The sequence below is a fragment of the Eleutherodactylus coqui genome, chromosome 2, assembly GCF_035609145.1.
Source record: "Eleutherodactylus coqui strain aEleCoq1 chromosome 2, aEleCoq1.hap1, whole genome shotgun sequence".
Classification (NCBI taxonomy): Eukaryota; Metazoa; Chordata; class Amphibia; order Anura; family Eleutherodactylidae; genus Eleutherodactylus; species Eleutherodactylus coqui.
In genome coordinates this window covers 28,355,859-28,382,728 of record NC_089838.1, presented here as the reverse complement: position 1 = coordinate 28,382,728, position 26,870 = coordinate 28,355,859, and the positions used below count along the sequence as shown (strand labels likewise).

General features: G+C 41.3%; 1 protein-coding gene across 7 annotated transcripts in view; it reads left to right on the top strand.

Moving 5' to 3' along the window:
- Nucleotides 1-21,398, top strand: part of NTF3 (neurotrophin 3) — a 74,936-nt gene extending 53,538 nt beyond the window's left edge. For all 7 annotated transcript variants that reach the window (XM_066590528.1, XM_066590532.1, XM_066590530.1 and 4 more), the window contains one exon: nt 18,141-21,398. In XM_066590528.1, the coding sequence (XP_066446625.1) occupies nt 18,141-18,941 (801 nt within the window). In that variant the 3' untranslated portion in view covers nt 18,942-21,398. The remainder of the gene's footprint in view (nt 1-18,140) is intronic.
- The last annotated feature ends 5,472 nt before the right edge of the window (nt 21,399-26,870 follow it).

Here is a 26,870-nt window from a genome sequence, read left to right as displayed (position 1 = left end):
CCTGGAACTATCTTTTGGGCCGGAATACATTGGCCGCTGTATGGGCTCCCATGGAAGCCAATGACAGCGGCTCTCCTCCCCGCTCACTCTTTGCAATGGGAAGGGGGCGGGACAGGGCTGGAGCTAAGTGCCACCCCGTCCCACCTTCTCCCATTGCTGGTTGTGGACAAGGGGCAGGACGGGGGTGGAGCTAGGTTCTACCCCCTCCCATTGCAAAGAGCGAGCGGGGAGGAGGGCAGAGGTGAACCTGCAAGGGGATGGAGGGGAAAAGGGCGATGGCATGGCAATCTCGGCGTATATATGCCAGGGCCCATGTCATGTGAACGGGCACACAAATGTTAGATTTGTGCACTTGTTCAGGAGCTTTAACATCGACGATGGTAGCGTATATCAGCCAACCGTGAAAATGGAGGCCGATATACACTCGTGGGAAAGAAGCCTCACACAGCAAAAACCTTAGTTAAGTAATTGAAAGAGTAAAGAATAGACATGAGCGAGTATACTCGCTAAGGCACATTACTTGAGCGAGTAGTGCCTTAGCCGAGTATCTCCCCGCTCGTCTCTAAACATTCGGGGGGGGGGGGGTGACTGGTGAGTTGTGGCGGGGAGCAGGGGGGGAGAGAGGGAGAGAGAGATCTCCCCTCCGTTCCTCCCCGCTCTCCCCCGCCGAATCCTTAGAGACGAGCGGGGAGATACTCGGCTAAGGCACTACTCGCTCGAGTAATGTGCCTTAGCGAGTATGCTCGCTCATCTCTAGTAAAGAATAAGTGGAACAGCGAGTTATCATAACGTGTTAAAAGTCATGTTAAACTTGTTCAACATGTTCAACATGGCCACGACGTTCTTGGCACTACTTCATGCACACTGTACATCAGTACTCAGACAGTGCATGCTGCTTGCTGGTTGGCTGATGCTGTTCATGTGTGCACTGCTGGCCAATCAGAGGAACATGTAATATGTTAGACAAGCAATGCAGCACCAGTGCTCAGTGTGCATCGGGTGGTCTAAGAATCAGCCTTGCCAAAAGAATGGCACTAGGTAATATAATTACCCACTCTGGTCTATGGAGACATTTTGTACCAGAACCAGAGAGTTGCTTTAAATTGTGCATTCATATTTGTATACCAAATTGGGGTAAATTTAAAAAATACTGTACATTTAAGTGAAAAGTTAAAGGCTATGTACACCTTTGCACTCTTTTTAATTAGTGTGTTTTTGGAAATTAAGACTTTTTGTAATCGTATTTCATAAAAAATTTCTGATTGTTTGATTTCTATACTTGTATTGTATCCCAAGGCACAGCAAACTGGAGGACTGAAATCTTAGCAAATTCTGTCAGTCAGAGGGAACTGACAGCTCCTCTGTTGTGAATGTGTATTCACTGCCTTTCAACTGAGCTATTACAGAGGGCTGTATGACAGTGCCAGGGGATGGTGGAGGAGATCGGGAGAACAGAGTAGAGCAGAAAAAGCTACTATTACAGCGGGTTGTAATTCACTCTAGGTGAATTTTCTTCTCTTGTCAGCAGTGAGTGGGAACGTGACCAGTAGCTACTCAATGAAAAAACAAGATAGACTATGTAGTACTGAGTTGGGTGGTTATGCTACACAGCCTCTGAAACTGGAGAGGGGATTGGAGCTGAGCTTGAGTGCATTCATGAGAGAGACCAGCTGATCAGTGATGAGAATTCCTCCAAGCCGGAAACTTAAATGTAGAAGAGCCTGCAAACTAAGCATGAGGCTTTCTAAAGGCATGAAAAGGAAAACTCAATGCAAAAAAGCCCTAAAAAAAGATAAGTGCCCTATTATTTTTTTGGCAGATTTGTGTGTATTAATTTTTCATGTAATAAGGTTTCCATAGCTTTTAAGTAACTTGTGAACAGACACATAACTTAAAGTGTAACTATTGTTTCATAAAGCTTTTGACATTCAGAAGCTTAGATTGGTGGGGTCTGGGTCCTGAGACCCTCACCAATCTCTAAAATGAAGGTGCATAAGCACTCAGCTAAGTGCTGTACCCAGGGGTATAACTAAAGGCTCAGGGGCCCAGGTGCAAAAGTTTGGCTGGGATTCCCCGGGCAACCTCCTTCCATTTGTACCCATACCCATATCTAAACCGCGCTGCATACAGCTGCAAAACGAATTTTCATACATGATCTAGACCCTAGGCGTAAGCTTTCTAGACATGATTAATTTCCTGGACTATGTGAAAATTTGTTTGTAGCCCCTAAAGCTAATATCACATGGCCGAGAAAATCGTACGAGATTTGTGCATTGCGAGATGCACAAATCTCGCATAAATATGAACCTCATTAATTTGAATGGGATCATACACATGAGCGATTTTTTTTCCCCTCAGATCTTGGTGCAGGAAAATATCGTGGCATGTCCTATCTTCGGGTATTCTCTTGGGCCACTTCGCATTGCCAATTGTTTGCAATGAGGCTGGCACAGCATCTTGCGGTGCACAAAGTGCATGCAAGTGCAATGCATGGTTTCCCCTGTTGAAAATAATGGGAAATATTCGCTACCTCCCCGAAGTAATGCAAAGCGGTTTTAACAAAAAAAAAAGCTTGCATCCGCTGGGACATCGCATGTTGGCGAGTGTGATTTCGGGTTAAGTTTCACAGCCTGCTATCGTACTCGTCCGTGTGAAATTAGCCTTAGGATGTTTTTTTTTTTTAATTGCATGCAGCTTTTTGATGCGTTCTTTAGTTGTGTGTAAAGTGCGCAATTATATACAGGAGATGTCCAGGTTATCTCAACATGGTCTATATCACTATATACAGGAGATGTATATCTGATAGCAGCAGTATATATAATTCTATACAGGAGATACCCAGGTTATACCAGCATGGTCTATATCACTATATACAGGAGATGTATATCTGATACCAGCAGTATATATAATTCTATACAGGAGATACCCAGGTTATACCAGCATGGTCTATATCACTATACACAGGAGATGTATTTCTTATACCAGCTGTATATATAATTCTATACAGGAGATACCCAGGTTATACCAGTATGCTCCATTCATATATACATCTCTCGTAGACAGTGATCTTAAACAGGATGGTGTAAGGCTGGTTTTACATGTGCGTCTGAACCACTGGCCGGAGATTCCATCACAGATCCACCTCAAAATACCGGAAGCCGATAGAACACTGATGAGGGGCAAGCCCCCGAAATAGCTGTCTGTGTATGGAGTCTGGCTTGGTTTTCAATTTCCAGTTGTTGTTATAAGACTTGTATAAAGAATCTACCATCGGCTTGCAGGAATGCTGTCTTCCTATAGGTGGCTCTGCAGAGGTATTGTTCCATCTTCCTTATTTGCATATTTCCCAGAGGAGCATGGATGGCCTTATAAGTCTTCTCACTCACCTTCTAGGTGCTCCCCCTAAGAAAGGGAAACATGGCTGCTTTCTTCCAGAAGCAGCACCATATCTCTCCATGGTCTGTGTCAGGCATTGCTTCTCAAATCCATTGAAATGAATGTGGGTAGGTGTGGCGCAGATTATTTCTGAAGAAGCCTGCATTATTTTTCTTAGATCCCTTTAAGATTTTGCAAACCTCGCTGATATCTGTAAAAAGAATATAATGGTTAATTCATCCTTCAATGGAATCTAAGAGAAAATAGTTGAGTGAAGTGACACGTCATCACGGATGGATTTGTGGTTTCTGAACTGTTTCTGCGGTTGATTTATATTCATGAGCTTCTAATTACTTGCTGAAAGCTCTGTTGAATAATGACCTCATATCATCATGATCTATCAGTCACCCTGCTCAGCCATGTACCATTATTCTTTCACTGAAGCATATGAGGCGGGTGTCACACCAGAATACCAGAGTAGCCATCGACTTCCCTCCTGGCAACATTTGAGGTTCCTAGTTCCAGAATAATGTACCTTGCATGGTCAACTAATATTGTCATTCCCAAGGTTGGGTACTTGACCAATTCTGGCCACATCAGAAACGTAAGAGATCCTATTGATCCAGTACTGTATGTGGTCCCGACAGTATGCACTATAATACTGTATCCAGTCCAGTAGTTCTTAAAGAGGTATTCCAGCTAAGAATATTTGTCATCTAATGGGCAAAAATGTTAGATTAGTGGGAGTAACAGATGGAACCCCAGTAATCACTACACTGGAGACCACAGTCCCCTTTCTCTCCTCTCCAGCATGTCTACATTAGGATGGAGTTATATGCACTCTCAGTCAGCACTCTGTAGTGCTGTATAGGAGATATGGAACTATTGTAGCTGAGTGACATGGCTCAGCCATCTCCTAAATTTAACTAATCCCCAGAAGCTGGCAGGATTGCTATATCGGTTGCAACTGAGGGGGATGGGGGTTCTGTTTCTCATTGAAGAGACACAGTGGGTATATGGAGCCTCATTTTCAGGCAATGCTCCATGGGAAAAAGTATGCAAATCAGCAAAAGCAGAGACTCCTCCAAAATGAACAGCAATTCAGTTGAGCATTAGTTGGTTGGATGAAATGTCTTAGATGCTGCATTACTGATTTTCATTGAAGAGACCCAGCAGGTGTACGGCAATGCCTCATGGGGAAAATTATGCAAATTAGAGTCTTTTTTACACAGGCCGATTCTTGGCCTGATGTAACATGCACTGATGCTTGTTTACATTTTTTTTACGAGACCCAAATTCCTGGTATGGGCCGATCGATCGTTCCTATGATAATTTCTCCCCATAGGACTGTCAGCATGGGTTCCCACAGTGAGTTGTTTAACCTACCGGTGAGCATTTTTATGCTTGCTAAAAAGGCAACGATTGCCAATGAATGACCATTTAAGCATTCGTCCTCTGATCATAATTAGAGATGAGCGAGCATACTCGCTAAGGCAAACTACTCGAGCGAGTAGTGCCTTATTCGAGTACCTGCTTACCTGCCTGCTTGTCTCTAAAGATTCGGCCGCTGGCAGGAGGCGGGGTGCGGCGGGGGAGAGAGGGGTGGAACAGAGGGGAGATCTCTCTCTCCCTCTCCCCCCCCCCCCGCTCTTCTCTGCTCACTCCCGCAACTCACCTCTCACCCGCGCCGGTAGCCGAATCTTTAGAGACGAGCGGGCAGGTACTCGAATAAGGCACTACTCGCTCGAGTAGTTTGCCTTAGCGAGTATGCTCGCTCATCTCTAATCATGATCTCTTTTACATAGCCCAATAATCGAACCTAATCATCTGGCCTTGGAAACACTCTTTTAGATATCTCATCCAGCCAAACATTACCTTCTGTTGTACTGATGAGGGGCAAAAATTCTGAAACAGATGGGCCGCCCTTCGTTTTGGAGGATGTCTGGTTGAACTGCCATGAGCTAATTTGCAGATGTTTGTTGTACATAGGATTTAGCATTTTTTTATTCTAAATATGCAATTTTTTTTTTTGCATTCTTGAGTCAGCCATTCATTTACTGCAGGACACCAGTGAAGAATCCCATTGCTTAGCAAAGTAGGAATGATAGCTCCAAAAATAGCTTAAAGCCAGAAAAGGTCACTAGAGAAGTGCAGCAACGGATTACAGAGGTTTATGCGTTCAGATAAAAAGATCGACTTTTTTTCTTCTATATACAGTGCCACTCTTATTTTTTGACCGTATCTAGCATTACACGTCAGCACCATTCAAGGGCTGAGCTGCAATACCAGATGCAGCCTGTGGACAAAAGTGGCAATATTTTTGGGGAAAAAAGGTAGACTTTTTATCTACTCTCCCCCCCCCCTTTATACACAACCCCTTTAAATATTGTAGTTAAAAATGGCAAGTCTATTCTGTAAATGCAAAATAAGAAAATTAACCCTTTCCAATCCACTGTCTGACGTCTGAAGACATTATGATTTAAGGCTGTACAGCTCCGATGTTGGAAGACGTCTGTTGGGGTTCTCTTACTGTATATTGCCAGCCTCTCTGCTGTTGGAGCCTATCCAACGTGTCACCTCATGCAGTATTGGCTTTAGCCAGCATATAGCGTCGTTGTATAATGGCAGAAAAAGATTAAGCCCCCTAGGAAAACCAGGATACAAATTGGATTGGAAAGTGTTAAAAAGGCCCTTCTTGTGCAGACCTTAGAACATGTAGTAGTTAATAGATACATCAAGGCTGCTCACCTGATTAAGTTATTTTAGGCACAACATAAATTGCTATTTTTAACTATATCTGAGTGTGTGACCAGCTTCCAGGGTCAGATCACATCGTGGTCGATCATTATATGGATTCCAAAATGTGAGAATAGATGGATAGACTATCCAGCACAACCACCTGGAGTCCAGATGTAGATGGCAGTAACCATTTAATTGACACATGTACAACGTATTTCAAGCCCCAACTAGGTTCTTCATCAGGTGAAATACTAATCAGTATGCTTATAATGCCTGACCAAGGGCCTGGTTCAAACTCAAAACATGTTGTATCTGTGTTGATTAAACTGGTTTACCACCATCTACTCTGCATCGGGACTGAGGTGTGGTTTTAGAGCGTGGACGGGCGATTTCCAGCTATTAAGTCTTGAGCTTAACTAGCAGTGATCACACGATTGGGAGCTGCGTGTTGCATGTTACCCAGCTCCCATGGGAGCTTTTACACTGGCCGGAAAAGATAGGTCTTGTTCTATCTTTTGCCAGAATACACCGGCTGTTCCCATAGACTCCTGTGGGAACCTATGAGAACCATTAGAAAAGAGAGGGAAGAGGGAGTTTAGCACCGGCTTGCCCTGTTAAAGTCCCTCCCCTTGCCGACAGCTCCCATAGGCTGGGGAGGGAGTTTAGCATGACTAGCTCTGCTGAGCTCCCGCCCCATCCCCTTGCTGGTAGCCAGCAAGGGGCGGAGAGGGGGAGGCAGTTTAGCACACTAGCTCTGCTAAGCTGCCACCTACTCCCTTTGCCTGCAAGGGGCGGAGAGGGGGAGGGAAGGTGGAGGGAGTACAACAGAGCTGAACTCTCTCCTCCCGGCCGATGGTATGCATGCCACACCTGGCCATCTGAATGAGCAAGAAAACAGGAGATGCTGCCATGACTTGGTCATGGCTGCCTCTCGTTCATGCAATTTTCGGCCACGATTCGGACGGTTGAAAATCGCAGTGCCCGTGTGAAAGAACCCTTAGATGCGAGCTTTGCACATCCTATCTTTGTTATGTGCCAATTGTTTGCACATCTAAAATTCCTTCATCTGAATGTTTCCATAGAAAACCATTTGTTCTATTAGACGCGATCTTTTCACGTCCCTTTTATGCGCTAAATCCACGCCCATGTGAACGAGGCCTCGGTGTGGTTGTGCGGGATATTTGCTCCACCCATTCTCACATTTGGTACTCCAGTCAGTTCACATTTGATCTGGCAGAGAGAGAGGACATTGCTGGTCATAGAGATGTTGCTACTGAGAACATCATACAATGTTCATTTGGATATCAGCAAACTGAAAATATTATCTAAAGTCTTGTACAGAATTAGAAAAATATTGTGGTTTCTTCCTAAATCGCCATACCCGTGTGGAAAAGGTATGTGGAATTGCAGCTCAGCTCAATTCAAGTGAATGGGAATAGCGGCACATGACCTGTGAACAGACATAGTTTTCGGAACACACAAAACATTGTTTCTTGGAAAACTTCCTTAAAGATGTCCTAATAAGGCCCATAAAAAGGGATCATTTATAGTAGACAATCCCTTTAAGTAAATTCTGCCAGAGGGCAAACACAGTGCAGAAAATTCACATTATCTACACCAGTAAGCTGCCTTAAATCAAATGTAAAGTATCACTTTGCTGCTAATGGGTTCCCTTAAATTACCTAACACATTGGCTAATGACTAAGTTACAGACGGAGTAATTAGAAGCAGATTTATGGAAGCCGCTGGTGTATTACTGGATAATTGTTATCACTTGTTTAATTGCAGAATAATAACCACATTTTAATCAGTTTATTTCACCCAAATAAGCTAAATTATTTCTAAATAATCCGTCCAAGTAAATATCACTTTCATATAGAATCTCTTAAGGGTACGGCGGATTGTCTGTAGATACAATGTGGCAGATTTACTAATGCTCCATCATTTTAGACAGCTTAAACTTAAATGAGGCAGTCAGAAGATGAGCTAAAGTTATCAAAGTGGCTCACACTGAGTTAGATACGTTTACTGATGTCAACTCTTGGTGGATTTACTTTAGATCAGTATGTTGCACCAAAAAAATAACACACTCCATGAATTACCGTAGTGCATTGCTTTAACCCTCTCCAATCCACTGTCTGACGTCTAAAGACATTATGATTTAAGGCTTTACCCGGGAAGACGTCAGTCAGGGTTCTCTTACTGTATATTGCCAGCCTCTCTGCTGTCGGAGCCTATCCAATGTGTCACCTCATGCAGTACTGGCTTTAGCCACCATATAGCGCCGTTGTATAACAGCAGAAAAAGAGTAAGCCCCCTAGGGAAACAGGAATACAAATTGGATTGGAAAGGATTAAACTCAACAAAATTATGCTGCCTTTTAAGAGACTTTCCAATAGCGTTGAGCGAGGTACGAATATCTGCACTTTTGGTGTATTTCGGTGATAAATGTTGTCTAAAATTATTAGCACTAAATTTTTCGCACAAGTTACACAAAAATTCTAACACAATATCTATTGTAAATCTTCCCTGTTTGGTATAGAATGTTCTATAGAAATGGCAGCTGGAATCTTATTGGAGGCTAGGAACAATATCACTATTGCAAACCTTCCACCAGACCCAATTTTTTGCATAACTGTTCCGCAAACTGAAATGTAAAATGGGAAGGGCCTGTATATATTTGCATGAAAAGAGGCATTTTAAGCCAATTGGAGGCCATGTGACCAAAAATATCACATGATTTGACATTGAAATGTTAGGTTGGTAATGCCATTGTGGATCAATGCAGGTGTCAGCGGTCTGTAAAAAGCCCTAAAAGTCTCCGTAGGGGGACTAGAAAACAGAACGTCCTGGATTTGCGGAATCATACACAGTCACATGTGAATTAATCTGCAACACTTTTTTTTAACCCCTATTGAGAAACTTGGGTTGTTTAGTCAATGCAATTGCACCTACTATTATAAGATTGTTAGTATGTTATATTGATGTCCTAATTGGTGTGTCAAAGTGACAAGTCCTCGTGGACATAGCAGAAACTTGTGCAGAGAGCAATGGCGTAACTATAGAGGGTGCAGGGGATGCGGTTGTGCCCGGGCCCAGGAGCCTTAGGGGGCCCATAAGGCCTCTCTTCTCCAAATAGGGAAACCAGTACTATGAATAAAGCATTATAGTTGGGGGCCCTGTTACAAGTTTTGCATCGGGGCCTGGGAGCTTCAAGTTACGCCTCTGGCAGAGAAGTTCTCTGCTCTGTGTGCCACCACGTGGAGCCTTCACATAGAATCATATTGAAGCGTTTTTCCAAATGGTAGAATTTCGTCTTGCAGTAACATAACAGATACTCATACACTCACCTCTCTTGCCCCCACTATGTCCCACGTCGGCGTCCAGTCTTCTGCACTTGCGCTTGTCTACAGGCTGCAGTCCTGCCCAGTTAATAGGGCATCACAGGTACTGCAGCCAATAACAGAGCTCAGCAATCAAGTACTCAGCTCTATCATTGGCTGCAGCACCTGTGACATCCCATGTAACAGTGATGTCAGAAGGGAGACCTGAAGCAACAGTGCAAGACACAGCAGGAGCGGGAGAGGTGAGTGTATGAGTATTTCTTATGTTACTGCATGGGGGGTTGGTTGTATAGAAATTCTACAATTCTAAAAAACCCTTACGGAAATATCCTTCCCACTGTATCTAGGGTAAAATATTTCCACAATATGGTGCTTCATGGAAGTTTTTATGTTTTTGACCCCATAAGATCTATTGACACTGTACTAAGTAGCCACACCTGTCCATCGGTTTTGCCCTGCATTGCAGCCCAGCTTCATTGAAGTGAATGAAGCTGCAGTTGCAATACCATGCACAACCAGTAAACAGGTGTTTCGCTGTTTTTTGGAAAAAAAGCAAGTATGGAAATCAATCCCTTTAAAATCTATGAAGGATTGAGTCAATGGGCTGCATTAGTACACACAATCTATAGACATAAATGAATGTGCTCTTCTAATTATATATTCACTAAAGAAGAGCGAGGATTCAAAAAGATCTAGAAAAGCTTGAACAGTGGGTGGTGACTAACAGGATGGTATTTAACAAGAAGAAATGCAAAGTCATATATCTGGGCAAGAAAAATGAAAAAAAAACACATACAGAATGGGAGGAATTGGGCTAAGCAGCAGCAAATGTGAAAAAGACTTGGGTATACTAATAGATCATAGACTGAACATGAGTCAACAATGTGATGCAGCAGCCAAAAAGGCAAACACAATTCTGGGGTGTATTAGGAGAAGCATAGAGTCTAGATCATGTGATGTCATTATCCCCCTCTACTCTTCCTTAGTCAGACCTCATCTGGAATACTGTGTCCAGTTCTGGGCACCCCACTTTAAAAAAGACATAGACAAACTGGAGGAAGTTCAGAGAAGAGTTACCAGGATGGTGAGCGGTCTGCAAATCATGTCCTATGAGGAACGGTTAAAGGATCTGGGAATGTTTAGCTTGCAAAAAAGAAGGCTGAGAGGAGACTTAATAGCTGTCTACAAATATCTGAAGGGTTGTCACAGTGCAGAGGGATCAGCCTTATTCTCATTTGCACAAGGAAAGACTAGAAGCAATGGGATGAAACTCAAAGGGAGGAGACACAAATTAGATAGTAGAAAAAACTTTCTGACAGAGGGTGATGAATGAGTGAAACAGATTGCCACAAGAGGTGGTGAGTTCTCCTTCAATGGAAGTGTTCAAACAAAGGCTGGACAAATATCTGTCTGGGGTGATTTAGTGATCCTGCACTGAGCAGGGGGTTGGACCCGATGACCCTGGAGGTCCCTTCCAACTCTGATTCTATGCCATTCTCTGATTCTATGTTACTACATTTGGGTAGCTACCCACTATTTATCTTCAGTCTTGACTACTTAGGGCAGATCTGTGATCAGTGACTAGACTATAACCATATTGGCTAGTAGAGACTGAAATAGCCTTAAATCCATGACTATGACTCATCGGCAGCTGAGGCTACTGTTCTGCACCTCCCCTATACTTTATACATGCTTGCTTGTGGAGATTGTGCATAAAATCAGGACTGCCAAAAGTTTTCCAGAAGATCTGTGTATAAAGAACTTTTTTTAATTTCAGAAAAGAATTTGTGAAAAATTATAGACTACAACCAATTAAAACACAAGTGAGAAAAGATGTTTGTAATGCAGCCACATATCAGGGATCATATTACAGCCCCAATAAATGGATCCCTACTGTTTTGAAGGACTGACCTTAGATCACCATAGAACCCTATGGGGATCTAAGTTCAATTCAGTAGATGTTTTTTCTCTTTTTTGGGAGGGGATTGGGGGGGTGGGATAATATTGCTGCCATAATATGGACACTGCATTGAAGCCATATTATAGCCTTTTGAAACTGTCCTAAATAGGGAGGGGTTCCGCTTTACAATAAAAGAAATGTAGGTAATCTAAGTATATTTACAGATGAGTTATCTAATCCATAGGTCACATGCTTTCTTTCTCTGATCTCATGAGTCAAATTGAAATATTATCCCATGACATCTCTTTCCCATTCTAAAATGAGGTTTCCATTTGACTTCATCTTCTGTTCCAAATTGTGAAATCCAAGACTCTGAATTCTCTTGATGCCATTAATCCATATGTCTTACAAGTTATAGTTATTATTACATATCCACTTGGAGCACCTGGTTGCGGGTAATGGAAGTTGGTAATCTCATTAATGGAGACATAAAGAGGTATTAATCGAAAGACATGTGTCTTATAAACAGTAGTATTATCCTAGTCAGCCTAATATTTAATTTCTTAAACAGAAGTTACCACTTACCCCAGAACAGACATGTAAATCTATTACACATGTGTATCAGGATTCAAAGTAATTGAAAGTTCAGGACCTTCATCTATTAGCCAAAGCAGAGAGCAACTACAAGAATGTCTCTCAGTTTGGAGGGCCCAGGACATGTAATGGTTCTTTTCCCCTGTGGGGGCACTGCAGGGAAATTTACCACCTTTTACCACCACAGATTACCACTGATTTTTGGGGTTCTCAGCAGTGGCAAATATATATTGCTATTATTATCAAGAGTACCGTCTAACAAAAATAGATTGTCCAAAGTGTTGAGCTTCTTTAAGAAAATAAGTTAAATGATAAGTTTGGAACAAATATAAGTTTTTATATATATATGAGTTTTGTCTATATAGGCTTGGTTCTAGAGATTCATACTCTAGGCCTGTTGATCTAATAGTGGTAAGTGTTCATGTTAGGGTTTTGTATTTAAAGAGGTCCCAAGAACGAGGGTCCCGTTTCCTCATCTCCTCCTCATAGCAGAATCCCTGCAACCCCTGCAGTGAAAAAGAGATTGAATGGAGTGACTGTCAAGCATGCTCGGTGCTGCTCCATTCATTCAGTGGGCCTTACGGAGGTAGTCAAGAACTTGAATTCAGTAGAGATGAGCGAGTATACTCGCTAAAGGCAATTGCTCGAGCGAGCATTGCCTTTAGCGAGTATCTCCCCCGCTCAAGACAGAAGGTTCGGGTGCCGGCGGCGGGGGAATGGTGAGTAGCGGCTGTCAGCAGGAGTGAGCAGGGGGGAGAGAGAGATCTCCCCTCCGTTCCGCCCCGCTCTTCCCCGCAGCTCCCTGCCCGCTGCTGGCACCCAAATCTTCCATCTCGAGCGGGGAGATACTCGCTAAAGGCAATGCTCGCTCGAGCAATTGCCTTTAGCGAGTATACTCGCTCATCTAAAGTATTCAACTATCTTCGGCAGTCCCATTGAAATTAATAGAGCAGCACTGCACATGCTAGACTGTCACTTCATCTAATCTTCTCCTCACTGCTGTGAGCCCACCATGAGGAGGACAGGGAAACATGGGATCCTGGCTCTCAGTATTGATGGGGGTCTCAATGGTAAGAACCGCACTAATCAGACCTATGAATAGGTGATTAAAGTCAATTTTTGTGTAAGGGTCCATATAGACGGCACTAATGTCAGGCAAACGATGCCCGACACTTGTCTCTGCATACACTCACTCCCATGCTGTTGCATGGGAGCTAGTATTGCTGGCTCGCTCACAGAGTGGCCAGCAGGGGGAGTGGGGAGGCTGCAGAAACGGAGCTCAGAATATTTAGGGTATGGAAATCGTAGCAGAATTTTCTACAGAAATGACATGTTACTTCTTGACACAAGATGAGATGAGTTTAGTATCAGAATTCCACACACAGATTTTTCCCATTGACGGGTAAATTCGCGCCTGGATCTGTGATGAAAACCGCAACAGAAAGCCATGAAATTTTCCATGGTTTTTGGAACTGGAATTTCTGCGGAAACTTCTTCAGCAAATTCCACCGTGTGAACATACCCTTACTGTGCTTTTTGGGTTTAAGAGGAATCTAGACTTGGTGGGATCCGTCCACTGCTTCTTAAAGATATTAGGGTCCAGAGCCTATAGATTCACTTAGAGATTCCCTTTTTCTCCATGGGTCATGAATCAGATGTAATGTGGTTGTACAGTGAATAACTTTGGCTTAAAGAACCCAGGGAGTGGTTCCTTCACTGGATCAAGTAGTTACCTGTAGTAGCGAGGGAATGTTATATTTGGTCATACATGCTTTGCTGTCAGCAGGCAAGATTGTAGTTGGGAAGGAAAAGGCAAGAGCAACTTTCAATCTGGAAGATGGCCACATACTACACGAAAGTTCATTCCTTTGAAGAGGCTGCATGTAGTACCAGATTTCTCCAGCAGTAGCTGGAGAAAAAAAGTAAACTGCCGTCCTCTGCTTTCCCTAGTAACATTTTAGGGGTTTCAGCTGTTGCATCGGAACATATGGGACAACCCCTTAAAATGTATACATCTGGATAGAACCCTTTCTTCACTTTTAATTGCGTTACTCAAGGAAAGCCGATTTAGCTCCATGTAGCTACAATACTGTGAATTCCATTTTATAGCATATTAGTCACAATCTCAGATACCAGTACATCTGTGATCGTCAAAACTTCAATGACATTTTTATTAAACACGTCCAAGAACGCCCTGTGGACCTAATTACTAAATCCCTCAATTACATCTGAGCACCACAGGCAAACCCTTCGATATAAGACCTCAGTTCAACTGAGGACGATGCAGGAAAGACAACTTGTGTGTATTCTGATTGGAAGCAGAGTGTTTTGTGAACTCTTCCTATCTCTTCTACATAACTTCTTGCTATATTAAGCTTTGGCTCCTTCCAGACTCTGAACAATTTCAGAACTCTAATGTCACATTTTATCTCTGTCATTGAAGTTGTGGTCAATGTTGACATTTGTTAAGCCAGTTAATGTTTCTCTTCATTTATCCATTATCCAAAGCAATGAAACCAGTAAATTAGAGTGTAATCAAACAACTACAGACCCGGACACTGTTGTATGAGGCCTTGTTTTATTCAACACAGATTGTATTTTTGGCGCTTTGCAATTTACGGTATATGATTTTTTCGTGCATTGCAGCTATAAAACTACCCATTTTTTAAAACTCTTTTTTTTTTTTCACTTTGCACACCAAATAACCTGTTAGTTTGATTTTCAGGTGATTGTGGTCATGCAGCTACATAATAATTTTTTTTTTTCTTATAGTCAATTTATTGTATTTGCAAGAAAATATTCTATGGTAAACAATAGCTTTTCTTTCTTACTTTTTTGGTACAGTTTGAATTCCATTTTTTTTATTGCATTCAAAGATTATTATATTACATGTTTATTAGTACATCGTATCATTATTCTTATTTTGCTGAAAACGGAATAGCCCTTTAAGGCTTGCTTCATGGGATTATTTTTGTGACATTTTTTGAGTTTTGTAAAAAATGGCATGACTTGCATACATTATTTACAAGCATATTGGTGCGATCGTGACCAAAGTGGACTGGTTACGCACACGGGTTTCTGTCAAACTGACCCTGTTCTACACGGGGGGTTGAACTGACCCTACCTAAGCGGGGACATTGCCCCAATAAGGGCAGCCCAGCGATCTTCGGATCTGGGCCCTAGCTGATCCTAGGAACCACGCACCAGAACAGGATGCATTCACATGCCACATGACAGGGACTGAACAACAGGACACACAGAGCCAGAATACACAGCATACAGCAGCCACAATGCAACCACTAGTAACAGATGATAAGCTGAATATAAATACCCGATATTAGTTGACATTTTGTACAAAACATGAAAGCTAGCAGGCCACTTCACGGCTCCTGGTTATACTGCTAGTCCCTACACTAACCAGGAGTCCAGCAGCACTGGACACAGTTTACACAGAACGCTGCAACAGGACACAGATAGCAGGTCACACAGCAAGCTAACACAAAACTGACATAATATAAACGAACCAACGGACATGAACCAGCAAGACACAGATCACACAGCAAGCTTCAACAGACGAGGATTCATGACTGCTCACCCTGAACACCAGACAGAGACTGACCAGGAGCTGGGTTTATATGTGAGCACAGACCCAGGAGATTGGCTAGCAGGAAGAACCACAGCCAGCCAGCTCAATCCTTAACCCTGAGAGTGCTGTACTGCTGGAAGCACAGTAGTACAACATGTCTCAGCAGCACACGTAACACATATATTAGGTGTTGTTTTCTTTGTACATCGATACTTTATCTTAGGCTTTTTTTTCCCCTACAGATATGTTTATGGGTAAACACAGAGCATTCTGAAAAAAAATTACAAAAAACGCACCTAAAGTGGGAAATTTTACAAAATAACAATATGGTATATTTTGTAAGCCTTGTACACCAGGCTTTTAGTGTACAGAAATTACATTTTGGGGCAAGTCACAAAATTACGACTTCCTACAGTTTTAAAAAGTAGTTGGGCCTTTGGATAAGGGGTTGTACCTATGTGTAGTCCCATAGATTTACTATAATGTACACAGGAACCTGGCATAAGTTATAGCTTAAACCTCCATTGACGTCTGTGGACAGCATGAGTTATCACCCCCACCACTTCTTGTTCTTCATCTTATCTGTGTTACTAGATTAAACTTCACTTGATAACAGGCAGTGGACAACAAATTAGAGGGAAGAGAAACTTAAGAGGGACTTTTCAGCACAAAAATATCATTTTAGGTAAAGCGATTTGCACTTTTGCTACTTATCACTTTCGCTATCACATTACCACAAGTTATCGCAAAGTACGGTGACCAGTTAATTAAATTCAATATACAAAAAGAGATCGTTGAATGTCATCTTGTGCCAAAAACAATTCTATACAGTAATGAACATCTTTGTTCCAGCTTTATGATAGCAATCTTTATTGTGCTTGGAGTAAATTGTTCTAAGACTTCAAAGCAACCACAAGCATTGTTAACATTTGTGGAATATTTTCCTTAAAAATGAGAGTAAAATGTTGTCTTTTGTATGTCATCCTGATTATTGTTGATGGGTCTTTGCCGCTGAGTAAAAAAAAAAGGTTGTTTAATAAGTATACATAATCTTACAGTTTATATGGTCTTGCTTTTATACATAAAATATGCTATAAAGTAACTGCCAATGTAAGTAATCTGTAAACATCTCGAAGCAATTATCCCAAATGTAATTTTAGGATAATACAAACTTCATATAGCTATATCTTTAAAAAGGCTTGTCTGGCTTAGAAAACCCATTTTCATATACCTGTAAGGGAATTCCTCTGTTTAGGATTCTCATCTTTTGACCAAAGTGGAGACTGACTATAAAAAGTTTCTGCCTTTTTGTGGGACCTGTCCTCTCCTACGTTAGACAGAGATAACTTTTTGATATAAATGTATATTGTGTAATGCTTCACTTCCCCTGTGGTGGTGCTGCAGGGAAATTGAACACTTTCTGCAAAGTTTCACCATAGTTAACAGCTGATCTCTGATGGTCCCAGCAGCGAGACAGTTTTTGATCAGTCAGAGCTACGTTCAAACAAGCAACTATGAGCGACTTGGCCCTTGTAAAAAAGGCCCCTGACGTGTCACTCTGCAAGACATTGTCAGTAGTTGCTAGTCGTTCCGTTTCATTGAGCTGAATTGTGACTTCTTGCTCAGCATCAAGTGGAGTCATTCAATCTTTGAGCGACTGCCTGTTTGCAGTGAATAGGGTTGGGCACCCAGAAAAGATCACCAGCCCACTCCGCTTCCTTTCTCTGACAGACTGTTGCTCCTCTGTGAAAGCCAGAAGCAATAGTCGCTGGGACGGCTGTTGGGCACTCATGCGCCTGTCAGTCATACCGTGTAAAAGTGCCATTGATTGCTAAGAAGACCTTCTTACAAGTAGGTTTAGAAAAAATAGTTTTGTCCCACCTTGGCTGCTTCTCTGCTCCCTGTTCCTTCCAGCAGGCGTTAGCTGCAAGACTTCTTACAAGTAGGGATTTCCAAAGTGAAGAACACCTTTACGGTGACTTACAATTCTCACCTCCACTCACAAACATAAGGAAATATCTTTGGCCCAAAAATGTTATGTTTTTTAGCTCTCAGAGGAGTAGCTATAGGGGGGCACAGAGCTAACAATCACACCCAGTCCTGATGGCTAAAGGATTCCGAAGGCCCTTCTGCTACATAGGAAGACACTAGTAATAGGAATAGCACATGGGAGGTACGGTCCAGGAGCTTCAAAAAGCATCTATCTTTAAACTAAGTGGCCATGTTTTTCTAAGCTTGATGGTTTTATAAGCCTGTATACCTTCTTTAAATCTAGGAACCAAAGAACAAGGTGAACGTTTTATATTTTAGGCTTTAAAGATGTCTCCATTATAAAATGTAAAGGAATTGTCTACCTTTGGCCTTTCCAATCACGTAGACTAACATTTGTGCCAAAATATGGCAATTGCAGAAATAAAATATCCATGTTGTCAAATTTCATATATTCAGTAGACACTTACCGGTATCCACACTTCTTAGGAATTGTAACCTCGTCTCTGTGAGTGCAAGTGAGAAAGGTGGAGAACCTCTCGTAGGACTATGACACAAAATGTTAGTTGTTTCTATTTCCCAAAAACTAATTCTGTTTTTTTTCTTCTTTTAGATCTTACAGGTGAATAAGGTGATGTCCATCCTGTTCTGTGTGATGTTTCTTCCTTATCTTTGTGGCATCCACGCTACCACCATGGATAAAAGGAATTTACCCGAAAATTCCATGAATTCTCTATTTATTAAGCTCATGCAAGCAGACCTGCTAAAAAACAAGATTCCCAAGCAAGAGGTCAACACCAAGGAAGTCAAGCAGCAAAGTACGATACCAAAAGCGGAAATTCTTGATGTGAACATGGTTGACAATGGGAAATCGGACTTCCAACCAGTCATCTCAATAGAAGCAGAGCTCTTTAAGCAGCAAAGACAAAAACGCTATAACTCACCACGTGTGCTTTTGAGTGATAGTCTTCCTTTGGAACCACCACCCTTATATCTTATGGATGACTTTATTGGACACTCTTCATCCTCCAACAGAACCTCAAGGAGGAAAAGATTTGCCGAGCACAAAAGTCACCGAGGGGAATTTTCCGTGTGTGATAGTGAGAGTTTATGGGTCACAGATAAGTCGAATGCGATTGACATTCGGGGACACCAAGTAACTGTGTTGGGTGAGATTAAGACTGGGAATTCGCCCATCAAGCAATATTTTTATGAAACCAGATGTAAAGAAGCAAAACCCTTCAAAAATGGATGCCGAGGCATTGATGACAAACACTGGAATTCTCAATGTAAAACATCCCAAACTTATGTCCGAGCATTAACTTCAGAAAACAATAAATTGGTGGGCTGGCGATGGATAAGAATAGACACGTCATGCGTGTGTGCGTTATCGAGGAAAATAGGAAGAACATAGCTACAACTTTTCACTATATAAATTATTACTTTAAATTATATAATATGCATGTAGCATATAAATGTCTATATTGTTTATATATTATAAGATGTTTTTATTTATTAAATTTCAGCAAACGTATATAAGCTTTATCTCCTCTCCAGATGGACCTCAGAAGAAATCTGTGCCTTCTTTTGGGGGGGCATTGTCAAAATTTTCAAAAAAAAAAATATATACCTCCAATTCTACTGCAAGCGGTATATACTGTAATATGACCCTATGAAACCAGATCTATATGTCAGTATTCCTCCTACAGTATTTTTCATGCCACTGACTCTTTCTAAGTAGACTTTCGAAATCCGACTATATCAGAGATGTATAAATTGTATGAACATTATATTCAATTGCAATATATTTTACCTCAATTAAAAGAAGAAAAAAATAATATTTAAAAAAAATTAACTCGTTCCATTTCAAACAAATGTGGAAATAAGATCCTGGTGATGTTATACGTGACTTTAGTTTGTTTCTTTTTGTATATATAAGATGTTTTTATCGATATAGACTTTTTTTTTTTTTACCTCTGACATTTCTAAAAATGATAGTCCAGTGGTGTCCATAGAAGAAAAGGGCGCTACAACACAGATCAAAATTGCCCCCCCTTTATTATGTGGTTGGGTTATATCACCCTGGATAGAAGGGCCTGTTGTTTGTTTTCCCCTCCATGCTCTATCCATGCCCTTTGGGACGATTCCCCACTATCTTTGGAGAGGAGAGCCCTGCACAGGTTCTCACCAGGATGGGACCAACCAAGGTTGAATCCCTTTCTCTGAGGGCCTCATATGAGAATCATGGCTTCTCTCTATAGTATATACACCATTATGGTAGCCCAAATTAGATGCAGATTTGCTATGCAGTGGGTCATGCTTTACTGCCAACTTTATTTAAACTACCTTAGAAATTAAACAGTATATATACTGTATTAATTTTGGCATCACTGCCGATATATGTGACAAGAGGATATTCTGCACTTCTCTCATCTATTAAATATGCAAATATTTACAATAGATCTCCGTAAATTTACACCTGTTACATTTCAGATATGTCCAGTAGGTCATCAAAATATCCTGCTAATTATAATTGGATTAATTAACAAGCATTCCAAATTGTTCTATGGGTTGTTTTTTTTTTATTAACTACCGTCTTCAATTATTTCTAAAATGAACCTAAATGAATATGACCCGTTTTTGTCCTACAAATCTCCCAAGACCATGCCGGCTTTAGACAATCCTTTATTGTTAGAAGGATCCCTTGATGACATGGGATCCCTAGCGATCTTCTGAAATTTTTTGGCAGTGAGCAATCAATTTCTCTGCAGTGCCCCAACAGGAGAAATGAAGCATTACAGTGTCCTTTTAAATCAAGGGACTGTCTGTGTGATGTCTGGATGGGCAAGGTCCTTCCGAGCAAGGGAGGCTCTTTATATCCATTCTTCACCCTGGCTAATAGATGAGAGTCCAGAATAGGAGACACCCCTTTGTTAACTCAAAACTACCTAATCTCTGAACTAGACAACCCCTTTAACCATCTATAAGTAAGTAATTTAATAGACATAAATATGCATATTAATGTTCTCAGTCAGCTATCCTCATCACCACTGATATCAGTGCTACTACCAAGGAAACTGTCAATCTGGGTTCTAGACGTCTGATGGATCCTTACTATATTTCTGTATCTTACACCACAGCTGAAAAACCAGTCAGTCGTTAGGTAAAGGCAGAATTCCCATTGAGTTGACCTAATACAAACCTTATATAAAGTTGCACACTATTTAGACACCCCAAATAACCTGAATGGGAGTCTGCTGCCTTATGGGGATCTGCTATCCTAAGCTTCCATAAGGTTGTTCTTCTAAAGAAGGGCAAATGTTACCACCATCTACTTGACCTACAATCAGCAGTTGTCCAATGGTCTTTGACCGGACTGGTCTATACGAAATGTGCAATTGTAAATTTTAACAATGCTATACACAAACTTCAAAGCCTTGACTGTTCTGGAAATATTGGGATGCACACAATCATAGGTTAGTAAGGATTTAAGACAATCTGACTTGTCCATATCCTAGGTTATACCATTACATACAACAACTTTGAATATATGAAATGAAATGGCACAACACAAAACATTATAGGCACCTCTCTTAGTACTGATATTACATATTGTGTACATGAAATAGAAAATCAAACTCATCAGATTTAGAATTTTTGAAGAAAAAAAGATACTTTAAAGTTTTACTCCAGTTTGGCTATTGTAATGACCAAAGTTATGCAAGGATATTCTGTTTTCCACTCATGTTTCTGACAGATGTTTTGTGCAGTTCAAAGCTGAAACAAAATTTGATACGTCCTCCAAGTAGCCTTATTCAATATGTTTTGTATTATTTTCTGTATGAAATAAATGTGTCTTTTGATATGGAAAGATCTTATCTAATCTCAGTGGTTTGCCTGAAATCTCTTGAACATACCTTTTCTTTCTTTCTATCTATCTATCTATCTCCTATCTATCCATCAATCATATCTATCTATCTACTTCATATCTATCTGTCGATCTACTTCATGTCTATCTATCTATCTACTACATATCTATCTCATATCTATCATCTATCTATCTCATATCTATCTATCTCCCATCTATCTCCTATCTATCTATCTATCTATCTATCTATCTACTACATATCTATCTCATATCTATCTATACCATCTCTATCTATCTCCTATCTAATCTATCTATCTATCTATCTATCTATCTATCTATCTATCTATCTATCTATCTATCTATCCCCTACATATCTATGTCATATCTATCTATCTATATCATATCTACCTATCTATCTATGTATCTCATATCTATCTATCTATCTATCTATCTATCTATCTATCTATCTCATATCTATCTATCTATCTATCTATCTATCTAACTATCTATCTATCTATCTATCTCATATCATTCTATCTATCTATCTCATATCTATCTCTCTATCTATCTATCTCATATCTATCTATCTCATATCTATCTATCTATCTATCTATCTATCTCATATCTATCTATCTATCTATCTCATATCTATCTATCTATCTATCTATCTATCTATCTATTTATTTATCTATCTATCTATCTATCTATCTATCTCATATCTATCTATCTCATATCTATCTATCTCATATCTATCTATCTATCTATCTATCTATCTATCTATCTATCTATCTATCTATCTATCTATCTATCTATCTATGTACCTCATATCAATTTATCTATCTCACATTTACCTATCAATCTTCAAATGTAGCACATGCTAACTTGACGTTTAACTACAATGCACCAAAGTACAAAAATGGACTGCACACACCAGGATTCTTATAATATGTTGCGCTTTAAGGTTTATTAAACAGGAAAAGGGGATCCAATTTCGCCCCAGAGGACTTTGGTTCCCCTTCTCCTGCCCCAACAGGGAATTGATGTAGATATTTAATGTCTTGAATGTCTACTATAAAGCGGCAGATTCGTGGATTAATTTGGCATTCTGCATTGATGCTGAACAAAAGGCACCGGCCAATGCAATTACTTGTGATACCTGGAGATATTTAAAAAACCTTAAAGAGCAACATATAAAAGAACCCTGGTGTTTGTAGTCCATTTTCATACTTTAGGATATTGTGGTGTCTGTGACGCTGGGACACGTGGATGTTGCACCACTCCTGGGGTACCAGTAGGAATGCTACCATATTTAACTCCAGTCATACTTATGATATCTATCTATCTATCTATCTATCTATCTATCTATCTATCTATCTATCTATCTATTTATCTATCTATCTATCTATCTATCTATCTATCTATCTATCTATCTATCTATCTATCTATCTATCTATCTCTTTCTCTCCCTCTTTCTATCTATCCATCTATCATTTCTTTCTTTATCTTCCTTATATCTTATGCACATGGCTGAAGGCAGCACTATATCTGAAAGGGGCCATGGTACTCCACCAAGTACCACCAATCTATCCATTTAGTCATGTCTGACTCTCGTTGACTTTATAGGTGAACATTCTCCATGCTTCCTTTCTTTTAACTGCTTGATGCACATATTGGTATCCCTTTTGATGCCGTCGAGCCACTCATGTAGTTGATTCATCAACTCGATGCCAATTCCAAGCCCGGACAAATAGGTAGGGTTGGAGAAAGCAATAGTAAACTACCCTTCAAAAATCTCACCAGAAAATAATATGCCACCAAGTACAGTGACACATTAATTCATGTCATCTGTGGGGGTCCCATGGTTCAGAACCAGGGTATAACTATGTGCTACTGTGTCCTGGAGTCTAAAGGGGCCAAAGGACCCCTCCACCACAAATTCCAAAAACAAGGTTCCAAAAAGTAGTTTATGTGAGCAGATATTGAAACATTTTCAGATGTTCTCTGCTGCCCATGTTATACCCTTCTTTACTCTACAAACGTGCTAATGACTTCAACTCAATATTTGTGACGTTAAAGAAAATGGGACACATATGAAAATCCGCTGCTCCAATTATGTGCAGAGTTTGAAATGTCATCTCCAAGAGCCGTGCTGCATAAATAATTTGTACCACACGTTCACAAAAATGTCACCAACGCCATAAAGGAAGCTTACATTAAACAATAGGCATCTTGTTGAGACGTTACCATTTGTCATTTGTTGTAGTGCCTTTATATAGTATGTGGGTTTGGGAAGAAGGCTCATATTCAGCAGTTCTTGGTCATGTCAGGAGAATACATTGTATCTAAGAGTCGCTTTTATGGTTTCTAGATTTTCTTATGGAATACAAAACCCATCCACTCGCTGCCACAGGACCATGACTGAGCAAGTAATATGGCTAGTATATTTTCAAATATGTGAATGAACCAGTGCCATGAAGCTACCTGGCCCAGACAGGGCATATAGTAGTGGTATCCTAATATGGCACTATGGACCACCTCAGACACCAGCGCCCATGCACTAAATAGGCATTGCAGATGTAGAAATCTATACTGAGTCTCTACGGAAGCATCATCTTCTCTCCTAGATGCCATGCTTCTAATGAAGAATATCATTATAATATGGCATACTACGGCATACAATGGCACAGTTTTTTTCATTTGATGGATTGCTTATGAATCTGCAAGAAAAAGGCCTTGAGGCACATGGAAGTACAGCTATGCCATTTGCCAATGAATGTTTGGTGCGCTACGTTAATTATATTGCATGACGATCGCTTATACACTATTTCTTTTGAATAACCTGTTACCACTGGCGTAACTATAGAGGATGCAGGGGATGCAGTTGCACCCAGGCCCAGGAGCCTCAGGGTGCCCATAAGGCCTCTCCTCTCCATATAGGGAGCCCAGTACTATGAATAAAGCATTACAGTTGGGGGCCCGGTTACAGGTTTCGCATTGGGGCCCAGAAGCTTCAAGTTACACCTCTGGCCTGTACATTATATAGGTAGCTTAGGCTCACCATGCTATTGTCATAGCGCATTAACACAGTGTGTGTTAGCTCTTCTACATCTGTACTTGATGGGTTATAGTGCAGTTCTTTTCTCTTTCGGGCTATGGATACACAGCAAAATGGCTCTTGTGGCCAAAGGTAGCTCTACTATCTTGCAATGTAATAAAACTCGATGTGGTCATGTTGCGACTTGCAAGTTGCCAGAGCCCATAGAACACAAATGAACGAACTTTGCTTGATTTTTTCTGATCTTCGGGCCACGGCCGTGGCAACTTACGAGTCACAATGCAACCACATTGAATTCTACTACATTGGAAGATCGAAGGGCTACTACTGTGATCTTGGTTGTAGCCAAAGTCACAGTGTAGCTCTAGCCTAAAGGGGGAGCAAAAATTTCGAAAGTCATTAATTTTTTTCCCCATGTGTAGAGACTAGAGCAGAGCGAGTATACTCACTAAGGCACATCACTCGAGCGAGTAGTGCCTTAGCCGAGTATCTCCCCGCTCGTCTCTAAAGATTCGGGGGCCGGCGCTGGTGACAGGTGAGTTGCGGCGGGGAGCGGGGGGGGGGGGGGGAGAGGGAGCGAGAGATCTCCCCTCTGTTCCTCCCCGATCTCCCCCGCCTCCCCCCGCCGGCCCCCGAATCTTTAGAGACGAGCGGGGAGATACTCGGCTAAGGCACTACTCGCTCGAGTAATGTGCCTTAGCAAGTATACTCGCTCATCTCTAGTAGAGACCCCCATGGATCGTTAGAACAAAGGGCAGATACACTCAACTGAGTGGCTCTGCTTAGCTCTCCTCAGGAAGATCAGTGTGGGGTCTGCAGACTCATATACTTCCTAAAGATCCCTCTACTGCATGCTTTGGCTTCCCTTGAAGAGCCAAACAAAGCTGAAGGGGTGCAGTACTCAGCTTGGCCCTTCTGCCCCATCACTTTAGAGATCAGTGAGGATCTCAGCAGTCTGGCCTCCACCGATTAAAACTTCCGACGTGTCACTATGACCTGGGAAAAGTTTTATGAAATGATAGTTAAATTCCAATAAATGTAGTAGTAGGAATAATGTAATATAAAAGAGGTAGTAAACCCACAAAAGTGTACAGAGAATAGTGTAGATTTTTATATTGAGGTAAAAAAATGAAATAGCAAATTTTTGCAAATCAAAAGTAAAAAAAAAAAATATTTGAAATTCCTTCCCCGATCCGTGACACGTTTTGGAAATGTTTAATGAAATAAAAAAAAACAAACTTGAAAACAAACAAAACTACAAAGCGAGTAGCTTAGAAGGCCCATTGTTCTAATATGGATTGCAAACATTAATCCAAATGATACAAAACAGATGGCAAGCACAGAGCTTTGTTAGGATTGTTTATAGGAAGGCTATGTGGTATTATTGGCTTCCAACAATCTTTTGTCAGGCTCCAGTCTCCTTTCTGTACTTGGTTTTATGTTACAAAAAGCATAAAAGCTATCATTAACCCTGTGGAGGCCGGTGCAGCGGTGACCTGTGACCTTCCGTATTTCACGGATATCATTTCACTTCAGGAATGAAATCCCAGGATTTGTTTCATAACATTACTACACTGTGTCCTGTTACTGGAGACTAGGTGGAGGCACTCCGGCTGTCAGAGAACTACAACTCCCAGCAACATCTCACAATTAGTTGTTTGTAAACACATAGTTTTGGTACCTCTGATACCATGCTGATAGGCAATATTGGCAGCCAGAGACATAACTTGAACCTGCTGGGCCCCAATGCAAAACCTGTAACAAGGCCCCCAGCTATAATGCTTTATTCATAGTACTGGGCTCCCTATATGGAGAAGAGAGGCCTTATGGGCCCACTAAGGCTCCTGGGCCTGGGTGCAACCGCATCCGCTGCATCCTCTATGGTTACGCCCCTGTTGGCAGCTAAAGTAGCCATTAGGCGCTAAAAGGAGCAGTTAGAATATTTGAAAGGAGTAAATGAGGTTGGTGGAGGCTATCAAGTGAAAATAATATGGAGGCCCTCTTCTTCGGTATGGGGAAGGCAATGGCAAACTACCCCACAAAAAGTCTGCCAGGACTAGGAGTCAGTCATGACTTGGTGCTTGCACCAGGGGACTTTACCTTACCTTCTTCAGTAATCATGCCATATAATACCTGGCTGTCACAGTGAACCAGCCGGGTCGCGAAAGACCCAACATGGAAGCGGGTCTGAACTGGCGTTATGACATCTGTCTGGCCTATGTGACAGTGCTGCTGTGCATGCGCCCTATTATTTGGCAGTGCTCACCATCGAGTTCCCATCCATCTACTGGTATGTGGTCTCCCTGGTCGGTGGGAGGTGTTGTCCCCAACCGGCCAATCAGCCACTGTTATAATATTCATATTCCGGCCACTACTCTTCTCAGAGGGTGTTGGTTATTCCCTTCATGGTGGAGTTCTGC